The following is a 13671-nucleotide window of genomic DNA, read 5'->3' on the forward strand; positions in this document are numbered from 1 at the left end:
AATACTTTTTTTTTATGCAAACTTCTCCTTTAAAAATAAATTTAATTAATCAAATATTAACAACAGATTATCTGAAAACTAAATTTTAGCTCATGCCTCTGCTGTATTTTTGTTCATCCTGATTGTTCATGATAAAAGACAGCTTGCATTAAAAATAGGTTAAATTTTAACTGTCCTTTTTTTGCTTAGAATTCTTGAAATGAGAGAAAACTCTACATATAAGTTTTAAATTATCCTTCTGCCATAAATTTTGTTGGATTTTCAGCTTGTTTGGGGGGGGAGGAAGGTTGGGGAGTTTCTTAATTTTTGCTTTAGTTTGTGATATTTGTGGAGGAGGAGAAGGATGGGGAAAGGAAAAGCTCTTGGTTTTGTGATGGCAAAATCAGCCAGACATCAGTGTAGAGAGATTTTGGTCGTCTTCACTCAGGAACAAATTTATAGAACTGATCCATGGTCTTAACTGCAGTATGGAATGCTTTTTAAATGAAGATGAGGCTCAACAATTTTTTTATTTTTTTTATTTTTTGAAGCCTCGTTTAACTGCGCTCTCTTACGGCAAATAACACTAACAGCATGCGAATGCTTTAAGGGCTAAGGGTATAGCAAATCTGCATGATATCCACAGCTACTTGCTCTTACTATGGGGAAAAATATTGAAAGGTCATTGCAATTCTGCTGCAGTAATGGGCTTCACTTTCGTTCTGTAATTAACTGGGGGTAAAGATTTACAGCTGTTCTTAAGAATGTATTAGGAAACCAGTATTTCGTATTTTGTTGCAGATGCCTAGCAGTGATGGTCAGGATCTCTTGGCATTACAGAAAGCCATTCATTCTTCTAATCACCAGAGCAGCAGGCAGAAGGATTGGCATCCTGAGAAGATGACAGAAATCCAGCCTCATGTAAGTGGCATTATCAATTCCCTGTATTTTAACATCACTGAGGTATCTTGACAGCTTTTTCTCTGATGAATAGCAAAACTGCATTTGACATTATTTCCCAACCTCCCCATTCCCTGCTCATTGAATGTGAAAAATCATGTGCCTGCAGTCCTGCATAATTCTTTGAAAACCTAGATGTGAATGACAAGGAAAAGAAGAGAGACTAAATGTCCGCGTGTCAGTCTTTGAGCCTTTCAAAATATTGGTTATGTTTTTGTATTAGAGGCAAGCAACGTTTCAGTGCACATCTATGGTAGCTATGCAGCGCTGTAGAAAAGTCCTCAAGTTAGCTCTGCAAGGAATGATGCATCCTGAGGGCACACTGCTACTTGACAGAGTTTGATACTTGATGGGGTCACCAGAGCATCGTGACCACGTTATGGTGTGGCTGTGCCTCAGCTGGCACAGACTGCAGTTTAAGCAGCCTACATTATTGGAGCACAGCACTGGACTGATGCAAGTTTATTTTCTCCGGTTCTAAAACCAGCTTGGGGGGCAGGGTTTGGGGGAAGCTTTAGCTCCATGCTCTGTTGCCGTTACAACATTGAAAACTGAAGAAAAGGGTTCCTTGCAGCTGCAGTGTTTGAAGAAGCAAGTCGCTCTGTGAGCTGTGGAATTTAATGAGGCTGTTTTCATACCACTTTGTGTACTCAGACTTCCCCAGGCTCTTGCTAGCCATTTCAATAACCCCATGTCTCCATTTTCCTTCAGCCTGCTCACCAGTTAAAGAAGCTGTGAGGGACTAGAGCAGCTTATCACCCAGCTGCCGGCAAACAAAATATCTAACTGCTGAGTTCTGCCAGCCCTTATTTCAGTGCAGATGATTACTCAAGACTCTCTCTAACCCCTAATTGATGTTCACAAAATTTTGGGGAACTTTGTATTTCTATATCTGTGCCTCATAAAATGTGGCTGAGGTTCTAAAGCTAATAGCAGGAGTAGTGACAGATGGACAGCTAATGCAATTGTCTACGCCTCCGTTTTCATAGGAAACAAGGTTAAAATAATTGATGGGAACAATTTTTTTTTTCCTGATGTAGAAAAGATTCCGTCTTTTCTGGTAGCTAATAGATGGAATCGTAATGAGAAGATTTTCTCAGGTGTGTAATCATAGCTTGGAATGAAATATTCCAAATGAATGCAGATTAAAAGTGAAGAAGTCCTGTTGAAGAAGTTCAAGATGTTCCGTTTAGGGTATGACAGTTTTGTTATAGGAAGTCTGATAAGATGGAGAGCAGAAGGTCAAGTGCTTTTCCCTGTGTCTTTCAGAGCCAGCCATTAAAATCTCTCCGAAAGCTCTTACACCTCTCCTCTTCAAATCATCCTGTCCCTGCTGAGCCTCGCTTCCAGCCCTTACCAAGTCAGCCAGCCAAAGCTTCTTTTTCTGAAGTGCGAATTCACCCCATGAGTCAAAGCTCCGGCAGCGGCAGCAGCAACGTGCGGCAAGAGCCTCAGCCGAAAAGCAGGCCGACGCTGCAGATACCAAGCCAGCTGGAACCTACTTGGCACGTCTCCCCGGTGAACAGGAGCGCGAGTGACGGGCCTCCCTACTCTGATCAGCTGCCTTCCAAGAGCGGACAGAACGGGCACACGTATAACCGAACAAACCGATCGCGAATGCCAAATCTGAATGATTTAAAAGAGACAGCCTTGTAATTGCACTCCAGAAAATAGGCCAGTTCAGGTGGAGATCAGCGTAGGGGAGTGGTGGTCATTCTGGTGATGGTAAGACTGCATTTTCAGCTTTATAAAGGTGTGCAATATGTACATGTGGGGCTATGCTGTTTGGCACCACAGTGAGAGTCAGGGATTATACAGTAAAACAAGTTGAATTATGAATTACCAGTCATCAGAAATGTCGCTGGATGCCAGGCAGAGTGTGCCGGTCAGGGAGAAAAGTGCATTGCCGTTTTCTCTCATTTACATTCCAGCTTGGTGCACATCTCTGTCTGAAAGCTGGGAGACTTCTGGTATGCATTGGCACTTACAAGGGTGAAAACATTCATGTCTAGACCTATGCCCTTACTACATTTTTTGCTGCCTAGTTAAAACAGTGGGGTTTATGTGATAAAAGTGTATCCCGGTTAAGGGTTTAACGTTAAATTGTATGTCTTAAATTTGTTTTTTAAACTTCCATATTTGATAGGATTTGTAATATTTATTTATGATGACCTAATATCGTACTGTTATAATCATATCTTTTATGTTCTAATGTAAAGTTATTTTGAGCTGTTTGAAACATTGTGAAGCAGTGCAACAGCTACAGTAGTTTCTATAAAAAACTAACAGTTACATTTATATATTCCATCAGGAGTATTTTATTCTATATATAAATATATATATAAATGGAAAATAACTGTCTGTTTTTTAAATATACTCATTTAAAAGAAAAGTATTGTTATGACACTATCTGCCATATTTTTATACATTTGTGATATAAAGTGCAGTATTATACTTCTAATAAAAGGAAGTTGAACGTGGATATAAACATGACTGTAACAGTATGAATCTTGCTCAGCTATGAGAGCCCGGTATTATAGGCATTATTGGTAACAAACAAAAGACAACATTCAATTCCAAGCTTTATTATGGGCTATTTTGTTGGAAGTATTGGCTAAATGCAAGAGACTGCAGAACTGTACAGTAATCTAAATGTGGTATGTTCTCCCCTGTGTCCTTAGCTTTCCGAGTAATAGTAATGGGATTTCTGCATCTGCATCAAGAGCACAGAGCCCCAGTACCAAATTTTTGGTTCCTCTAAAGAGATAAAGTGCCCCATGACTACAAGGTAAAGCAGGTGCTCTTCCACTTAATAGCGGGGGTGAAAACCAAAGAAACATAGCATGAATTGCAAATGAAATGCCACTTTGACACTTGCACATAGCATGGCACTGCAGATCATGGTATAAGCTTTTATGCATATGTGTATTTTACATCTTGTTTAGCAATCTATTAAGATAAACACTGTATTTAAATTTAAACTACTCTTGCACTTTTTATGATATTTCAGGATGTATTTAAAGCTACAAATCTGATATTTGGATATTGAGCGAGAAGGTTGCCATGCAGCTTAATTTCTCCTTAGGTCTTACTAGCCGAACGTTCCCATACGCAGTTCAGTTACCAGTCTCAGCAAAATACTAGATCTTGGGTTCCAGTCTCCTGTACAACGTTGTTAAAACTGCCTTTACGTTGGTGAATGTTGAGCGTAGCAAATACACAGCCTGATTCCTCTGTTGCTACCGGTAAACTAAGTCAGAGGTGAGCCAGCAGGAGTCAAAAGAGTTATGCTAGTCTAAACGTTGTGCAATAAGAGGAGAGTCAGGCCTGTAGTGTCAGAACAATACAATCTTTCCTTTTTAAACGCATTAGTTCAACTCCCTCATTACTCTGCAGCATAGTTCATTTTCTAGATGCTGTCCTCATAAGACACTTGCACTTGCAAATACGTTGTCTTTTCCAAAAAGAGATTAACCTGAATGTAAATTTGATGATTTAGCCATAGATGTAGTTAACAGAAGCAGCCAGGCAGTAAGAGCTGAACTTCCTACTTGGGTAACAATGCAAACTGGACATGCTGTTCAGTACCTCTCGAGTCATACCAAAGTTCTAACAACAGCAAATTTGGCACCACTACTCTCAAAATCTTTGTCAGAAAGTACATTACGGAAGGACGTTGCATCAGGTTTGTCCAGGGCTAAAAGTCGGTCTAGTAAATTTGAAAAATTACAAAATAAGAATTCTTTCTTTGTCAATTGCCTGCAAGAAACGTGCATGTGATTTTCTATAGATATATATGATCTATGATATCTAGATATATATGATATATACTGTGTTGCTATATCATATATATGGCTTATATAAAAACAGTAGCCATGAAAGGGTATTCAGTTTTTGATAAGTTCAGTGGCATCCAGGAAAGACATTGTGATATTTACTAGTCATCGCTACCGGAGTTTAGCAGCATATTTTAGCAATCTCTTTTGGATTCACCAGTTGGTCACAACTAGGTTAGTCCTGTTCTCTGCTTTGAAAGGGGCTGATGCCACTGAAATCCCTCACAAAAGCAGTGTCCGTGAGTGGGGCTCTAAGCAGTACTATTTGAATGTCTCCGAGGGAGCGTTCAGACTAGACTCTTCTGTACTTTGTGGATACGTATCCTTTTGCCTCTGCAAGACTTTTAGCTTGCTGGTAAGAGCTTCATGCTGGGGATGATGATACTGGGCTGTATGTGGCTGTTCTGATTTCTAGCAAGCAAAAATATTTCCAAAGGCTTTTTTTTCCTCAGTACCCGTTAAGTTAAATCGGAGTAATCTCTGACTGTACATATAGCTGTTTAAAGTAGTTAGCAAAGCTTGAAGGGTGACGCAAGGAATGTTCAAGTATTTGGTGGCCCACATTTACAGAAAGTTCTTTCTACTTCATACTGCATTTTCTTCTCACATTCAACAAACCGTAGTAGATTTCAGCTGAATACTAAATTGTGTTGAATGTATGTAGTATTTTCTTCCTTCTGTTGGAAAGAACTTCCAGCAGCTTGGCCAGCTGGTGCTGGGATAAATTGTGTATTTTTAAGCTGGTATAACTTCCCAATATTTAGAATATTGCTAATGTAATTTTGCCGAGGCTTCCGAAGGAGTCGTCTTATAATGACTAAGATTTGCTGGCTCAATAAAGGGGAAGAGAATTACAGAGCAAATGATTTTGTAAGTGTGAGCTTTCCTCTTCACTGGTCTGTGAGTCTTGTGCTACATGTTCTATAGATTTACTTAGTATAAAGTATCGTAGTTAAACTGCATTTTATTCTGCGGCAATCTGTTTTGCCTTACGGCATCACTAATGATGTGAATAGGAAAGAAACTAGGTTTCAGAAATGAATTGTAGTCATTTTGCAGAACTCGAGCTGCCTAAACTTGTCTGTATGTTTTTACTGTAGCTCTTGAGCTCTTGTTAACTGAAAAAGAAGCACCTTAAGCTCATCTTAACTGAAATTGTGTATGTGTTTAAGCTGTCCTTTTAAACTGCCATGTAAATGTATTAACCTAAAACAACATTTTTTTTTTCAACAGGCGTGACCACAGAGAACAGTCCCTTAGAGCTATTTAACACTTTTTGTTCCATTTATCGCAGCCCAAGCTTCGTTGCTCCTCTGAGAGGTCGCCAGCACGGAGCACCGGGCAGAGTTCTTGGCAGGAAGTCAGCGATCTCAGATTCGGTCCCTTCTTCCTAAAACGTTCCCCATCCCACGGGGCTTGGGACTGACACCAAGCTTTGATTTCTGATACCAAGTCAGACCCACCCAAATGTGTGGGTCCTGACGCCGCTCTGTTTACAGATACTTGCTCTTTTAGATCAACATTAAAGCAGGCTTCAAACTTCCAAACGTACGAGACACCCTCAGGTCATCCTTGGGCTTGTCGCCTTTCTCTCTGCTACACCTACTTGTTTCTGGGAGCAAAGCTGGAGCGATTCTTCAAGAAGCAGTGTCCTGTGATAGGCTTTTAGCCATTCCTTGTCATTGCAGTTAGGTCTCTTAACAGATGAATCTTACCAGTATGAAAAGCTACATACCAACTCATTTTTCTTTTTTTCTCTAAAAGCTGCTGTTGCTGTTAGCTGAGTAGACGCCTGTGTTCATCCAGAAAAGCTATGACTTCTTAACGACTCAGTGCTGTAGTCCTCCCTTGTAAGAAAGGGAACACAGATTACATAGTTCTGAAAGCACTGTTGTGATCTATTTAGCTAAGGCAAAACCCAGCCGCTTTTGAGGGGAGCCATGCTCTAGAAGTGTTTGGGGGTTTTATTCATGTTCCAGTTTTTTGTTGTCTTAGAATGATTTGGTAGTGAGACATGCTTCAAAAATATCTGCCTGTAATTAATTCTGTATGTCTTGAACACTGTCCGAGTAGAGCTGGGAGAATATTTGAGTCCCAGTTACACGACAAGTTGTAAAAGCATAGCCATATATAATATACTGCAAATTGTGGGGTGGCAATGAATGTTTATTTTTTCCTTTCCAGCTGGCCTGCATAATACATTTATTAATGGGGTTATATCATAAACCATGCATCTGGGCTGTTGTTCATGTAAGTAGGCCCACCATTCGAAATAGGATAGGAGTGTCACAGAAGAGGAGTGGAAAGGTGATGTGCCCTATTTAACGCTTCTAAATGACCTTCAAATCAGGACACTGTTTAAGAACAGGTGCCTTTCCCTACACAGCTCTCTCCAATGGTGTCATGATATTAACCATGCATTAACTGGGTTTGTAGTGAATGAGGAGAAAAGCCATTCAACTTCTGGCCTTTGCTAAAAAGGGAGCGATTTGAGTAAACCCTTTTAATATAACACAGCTTGGAAGTTCTAGATGTTGGCTCCTTTTTCAAAGGGTCAAACAGCAGCAGTGCATCAATGCTCGGGCTCATCAGGCAAGTGAAGGCTTGTGCACATCACTCGGTTCAGATGTTGTACTGAAACAAGATGTTTCATTCTGCAATCGTGAAGCAAATTTCATGAAAACTAAGCAAAGCAAATTTCATATGAGATCCTCGTTCAATTTGAAGAGAAAAGCTGTGGTAGGTCATCTGTTCTCTCAGTGGACTGTCTTAACAGCTACTGCATGAGACAGCATAGGTAAATCTGATGGATTAGGTCTGAATTTTACTTGCTCCCGAGTTCTGCTTGGATGCTTATTTATTACCTTGTGTACAGCCAATTGTTTGGTGCAAAAGTTGGCTTTTGGCAAACTAAGCGGAAGGTGCATGAGAAGTGTAAAAGGACCAGCCCCGCTATGTTTGGGTGCTTTCGTTCCCCTGAACCAGATTGCTTCTCAGGCTCTTCTAGAATGTAACTCAAAATACGCAGCCGGGCAAAAGGGACTCTTAAGCCATGGCCCAAGGGTCTGAACATGGAATTTGTGACTTAGGCTAAGAGTGACTCTACACATCTCTTGTCTTCTCTTGCAAGTCAATCTACCTCCTCTCTCTTGCAGAATGTGGTCGAGGTTTGGTTTGTTTGTTCTGAGTTTATTATTGACTCCAAATTTTGAAGAGACATATAAAAAGATTCTTCCTCTAGGTACTGTTAGCAACCAAGTAATAAAATCTTGATGGGCCTTCATTTGATACACTTCTGAAACCTCCAAGCCATCTGAGCTCTCCCTCTAGAATCCCAATGCCATCCTTTGCACTGCTTTGCAGTCTTCCCTTGCCCTTCCCCTTGTGGTTCTCAAATATTGCAGTTGCCTTGTTCTTTGTTGTTTCTCTAGTGCAGATTATCAGGGAGTTAGAGGCCTTATCTACTACTCCACCCTGTTTGCTGTTTTATTCAAACAGCTATCCTTAGACTTGCTCAGGATTTTCTTCATTTTGATTTTCCATTTCAGCTGGGTGAGATACCTTACCTCATTGTGCCCCCACCAAAACACGCTGCCTACCAGGCGCTTTGTTCCACCAGGTCTCTGTTTTCACAGGGCATTGTTTCTCTGGATCCGTTCTGAGAAATGCAAGGTGGCATCTTAATTGTACAGGCGTAGAAATGCGTTGTTGTGAAGTAGCTGCTTTCGTAGAGCTTTCCATTAGCAACATTAAAGCATGTTCATAGCACAAGCCGCTATTCAGGTTTCCTATAAGATATGAGCCTCTTGGTGTAAACTCTTGACATGTAAATCCAATGGCAGAGCTTTTAACTGTTTAGTAACAAGGCAAAACTTTAACTGTAGGTAACTGTCTCGACTTCCCTTTTCTTCTTACTTTTTTTTTTTTTTTTTCTTGTGCACATCTTAGACGCATACTACTGAAGGATATGTCTAGTCAAAAGGAATAACGTCTATATATATTTGGTTTATGTGGAACAATAAGCTAAAAACTTCCATGAAACCGTAATTTTGTTGGAAAAACTATGCAGGCATTTTAAAATCTGGTTAATCTGCTAAGGACTTCCAGGACTGCTTAGATCTCCACTGTCAAATGCTGAATTCTGAATTTGTGTCATTTGGGAGAAGGAAGGAAGAACGAGGTTTAGAAAAAGTTATCTTTTTTCACAATCTGCCAGTACAGACTATTCCAAAAATAACAGGCTGGGGAGGTAGCTTTCAAAACTTCTAAATTTATGGAAAAGGTGTTAATCTGCTAAGGACTTCCAGGACTGCTTAGATCTCCACTGTCAAATGCTGAATTCTGAATTTGTGTCATTTGGGAGAAGGAAGGAAGAACGAGGTTTAGAAAAAGTTATCTTTTTTCACAATCTGCCAGTACAGACTATTCCAAAAATAACAGGCTGGGGAGGTAGCTTTCAAAACTTCTAAATTTATGGAAAAGGTTCCCCAATGTTTTTTACAGCTATTAGAAGTCTAAAGCGCACAAACTTTCAAATCTACCATGCTTTCTGTTGTGGAAGGGATGTGATGTGGTGTTAACCTTTTTAATCCTGGAATACAAATTGATTTTAAAATGTGTTGAATATTTAAGGATGACTTCATGCAAGTTAATAAACCATTTGTAAAGTGTTTGTATACAACCCTTTGTATCATGTTGTTGGTACACCTTACCAAATTTTTTTTGGGCATGTATTTCCATTCTTAACTTCTGTAAAATTTCTATTGTTGCTGTAAATATTCTAAAAGAGAAGAAAAAAAAAAATCCTGTGGTAACCTTAATTATCAGCATGGAAATGGTTAATTTTTACTGAGCACAATGTATTTTTGAATGGGCCTTCCAAAATATGTCTTTAATAAAAATGCAGATTTTGCACTAGAACACTGGCATTGCTCAACAGCTGATCTTATTCCTGACACATCTCCTCCCCATACGTTAGCGTGGCTTAGATGAGCAGAACGGGCCAGAACCGCACCAGGACTCCTCTGCCCGACAGGTCGCTGCCAGGTCCCGGCTAACTCCCCATCTGAAAAGCTGGCTTGTATCTGTCCGCCAGCCTGGCGTTTCCACAGGAGCAGAGACAAAACAGCTCTGAAGCACTTTGTTGCCCACCAGTCCTGTAGTCTCATCGCAGGCATTGGGGGGGTTCTTCCTTCCAGGGCGAGAATCTCTGCTATTCTCTCTTTTGAGCAGTATCAGCCCACCAATCCCCTCAGCAGGCACTACCCAGAAATTAAAAGGCCCTGAAAGTTTCCAGCCCTTAAATTGTCTTTGCTGTAGAAGAGGATCCACCATTTGGGTAGCATGTTGGCATTTCAGCATTGCCGCACATAAGCTGAGACTCTTCTAGGCAAACGTTCAGGTGTCAGCGATAGTTTTTGATGGATTCCTCTTTAATGTGTCCTGGCCGTGACTTCTTTTGTTATTGTGTGCGGTTTTAAAAAACTTTAAATATTTCTCTGCTGGTCCCTCATTCTTCAGCGTCGTTGGAAACAAACTGAGGAGTAGGGACCACTTTACCTTGGCCTCCCTTCTTTCCCTCTGCGCTCCAGCAGCAGACTTGCTGAAAGCCAGGACTTGCAGTCTGATCAGACCCTTCCGAAACAGCCTCCTGGTGGGGTGTGCCGCAGCCACAGCTGCTGCGCGACCAGGCTGGTGCCTTCACTGAGCTGCGCCCATCACCTCCCAAACAGAGGAACTGCTGGCCTGAGCTAGTGGCTTCAACTTTCACCAGGACAAGCGGTCCAGCATTTCCACAGTCCCAGCCAGAAATGCATTTGAAACGTCTGTTTCCTTGAGGTGCCTAGCTCTCTGGGGACATGGCTTTACTCCTACAACCTCACTTTGCTCTTACTCTTTCAAGGACCTTGTAGTGACCCCAGGCACTCGGCGCCCTTTTCTGTACTCCCTGCAGGGCTCCAGAAAATGAGGTGGCCGCCTCCTTGAAGAGGTCGAGCACCTCACCGTGGTAGCCCCAGTGTAGCCAGCATCGGTCCCCCATGGGATGGGGAGCAGAGTGGGTGTGGGCATTTTTCTCTCAGGCAGCTGTAAAGGGATAATTCCTGCAGGTACCCATCAAGAGAAAGGGCCTACTGACTTACGATGGTGTGGCTGGTCTGGAGGCCTGAGGCAGTCTCTTATCACATAGTTTAGATGGGGCAAGCTTGACTTCTCAGCACAGTTCCTCGCTTCTCTCTTTAAGCATCCCAGACTAAAAATTGAGGTCATGAAGCTGAAGGCAGCCCTTGGTCTTGCCTTTTATTTCAAACCTGTTGCCTTTGCAAAGTCATGCACTGGTCTCCCTACCTCTGCAGGTAAAGACCTGCAGGATTTTCACTCCTAGAAGATAAATGCGTGTTCAGCACTGCTTTGCATCATCTCCTGCAGCCTCAGTTGCTGGCTCTGTTCTGGTTAATTGTGATTGGAGGCATCTGTGCCAGTAAATTAAAATGACAGTGATATGCTAGGAGAAGTTAGACTTTATGAGGAAAAGCTTTGTATTTTTGTAATTGTGTTTTGGCTGGTTCTATCCCGCTTTCATAATGCCCTCAGTCACACTGTTACTCCAACACTCTGCATTTATGCAGAGGTGGAGGTCAAGTGCAATTCTAAAAGCATTTTAGGACCACTTAACTAATTAAGCCTCTCAGCACCCTTCTTTTTAGATAAGAGGCAGAGGTTAAGTGAATTTCCAAAAGTCGATTAGCAAACATGCTGCATAGCTAGGGTCAGAACAGAAACTCCTGCTTTAGCAGGAACCATTTTGACATTGCGGATCAAAGCCTTTTGATGTCCTTTCCCCATGCAAGCTGGAGAGGTAAACTGCAGGCAAAAGACAGGGAGAGGCAAGAAGCAAATGCACTGTGAAGTTCAGTGTATGCCAGTTAGTTCCACCTTATTTATTGCTGTACACTTCAACCTGGAAAAAGGGTCTAGTGATTTCTTTGAAGCTGGGAGGCTGGAATAGTGATAGCACAGGTCCTTTCTACCTGGACAGTCTTTTCTCCCTCCAAGGTTTTGTATCCTATATCTCAGTTTGGTCATGTGAAGATACATAATTTAGTGTGGTGCCTCGGTGTATAATGGCATGTGGTCCAGCCATTCAGGCTGTGGATTAAGCTCGCGAGCTCTTCCAAATTACGCAGGAACTCTTGGCCCTTGTCGCAGGGTGCATTTCCAAAACCAGACAACTTGCAAAACCCTGGACTGTGCGTGGGAGCTCAGAGGCCAGTCACAGCCGAGGCTTTGGGTGGTTACAGTCAAGCTTAACTGCTTTGGGATGCTACAAATACTCATCGGCTGGTGCCCAGTCCATCCCTTCACCCCTCCAACCCCACCCCACCACTCCTCAGTCATGCAACAAAACAGCAGCCCCAAGCCTCCTCCCCCCTGGTCACCGTCCACCAGGACATGGAGCAGAGCTGCCTGTGCTGCTTTTAGGGAAGGGAGAGCAGGGTGTTAACATGATGGCAACTGTGTCCAGGGACTGGAAACGCTTCAGCTCTCAGCGTTGGTGTTACTAACACGAGAGCTATGACAGCTGGTGGAAAGCCCTTGTCTCCCTGTTACTGCATGTGCAGTGCCTCCAGGGAGGCTGGTCCCACACCTTGGCTGCACGGAGGACTTGCCTCAAGCTCAGTGGACCTTCTCAGTAGAGCTTGCCTGGACTGATAATCATTAGAGAACCACGCAGATTCACTGCTTTCTTATTAAGAAAACGTATCCCTACACCCATTTGTGGATAGGCAAAACTCATTTGGGGTGTGGGGGGAAGCAAGGGAGTGATGGTGACGTAATAACAATCATTTCAGCAGATGGAGATTGGTCTTTTCTACAGCTCTGTAGACTTGATACTGTTGGTATGGTGGAGCAGAAACTTTCAGACTCGTCAGAACAGCGTATTTTCCTGACGGTTATTATTTGTCTCTATATACAGGAAAAAGCAAGGCAGCAACATCTGCCCTCACGAATTAATAAAATGTGACAAATCGTGCAGACATCCAAAGGCTTTTCTCATGTTTTCGGTCACATCTCATTTGGTTTTAGCCACATCTCATCTCCTGCCTTGCACACCGAGCGTTCGTTTCTCTCCCCATGGGGGTAGGAAGAGGGCACGAGAGGCAGATGGCCTGCCTTGGTGCCGTTGTCTTCGTGCCTCTCCTCTCTCTGCTGAAACAGTTCAGGTGCCAATGCTGCGACTCTTTGGGATAGATGCATGGATTGTTAAAAAATAGGGAAAAGGCCCTGCAGTTCGCACCTGGGGTGTGCTGGGCATCAGCTCCCGGGCAGAGGCAGGGACATGAGCCATAACACCCAGGCGGTCGCCCCAGGGAGATGGGTGCATCATCAGAGCCTCCACATGCCCCAAATTCCTCAGGCGCTCAGCAACTGTTAGGGATTGGGCCATGGAGATCAAGGCAGTTAATGAGAGCGAGTCCCTGTTCCCGTGCCCAAACGCGCACAGGGAGTGAAGCGCCCTGGGCTCCTCGGGATGTGTCAGTGCAAAACCAGAGAGGATATGGAGGGGGTTTGGCCACCCAGTGCACAAGGGACCAAAGGCTGCCCCAAAAACAGCCACAGCAGCTCAGGCTGGAGGGGACCTGATACAAGGGGACACGAGGTGATTGAGAGTGTGAGATACAGGCAGGGCCCGTCGTACTGGGGACTGGCCAGATCTGGCCCCGACCTTGTCTCAGGGATGGCAGAGACCGGCAGGAGGAGCATAGAATCATAGAATCATAGAATCACTGAGGTTGGAAAAGACCTCTAAGATCATTGAGTCCAACCATCGACCCAACACCACCACCCACTAAACCATGTCCCTAAGCGCCTCATCTACTCGTCTTTTAAATACCTC

General features: G+C 42.9%; 1 protein-coding gene across 1 annotated transcript in view; it reads left to right on the top strand.

Annotated features, from left to right (window-relative positions):
- Positions 1-2595, top strand: part of CDKL5 (cyclin dependent kinase like 5) — an 87063-nt gene extending 84468 nt beyond the window's left edge. Inside the window, exons 16-17 of the mRNA XM_009276885.1 lie at positions 781-900; positions 2209-2595. Coding sequence (XP_009275160.1) covers positions 781-900; positions 2209-2595 — 507 coding nt within the window. The remainder of the gene's footprint in view (positions 1-780; positions 901-2208) is intronic.
- The last annotated feature ends 11076 nt before the right edge of the window (positions 2596-13671 follow it).

Source organism: Aptenodytes forsteri, unplaced genomic scaffold (assembly GCF_000699145.1).
Source record: "Aptenodytes forsteri isolate BGI_AS27 unplaced genomic scaffold, ASM69914v1 Scaffold273, whole genome shotgun sequence".
In the NCBI taxonomy this organism is placed as follows: domain Eukaryota; kingdom Metazoa; phylum Chordata; class Aves; order Sphenisciformes; family Spheniscidae; genus Aptenodytes; species Aptenodytes forsteri.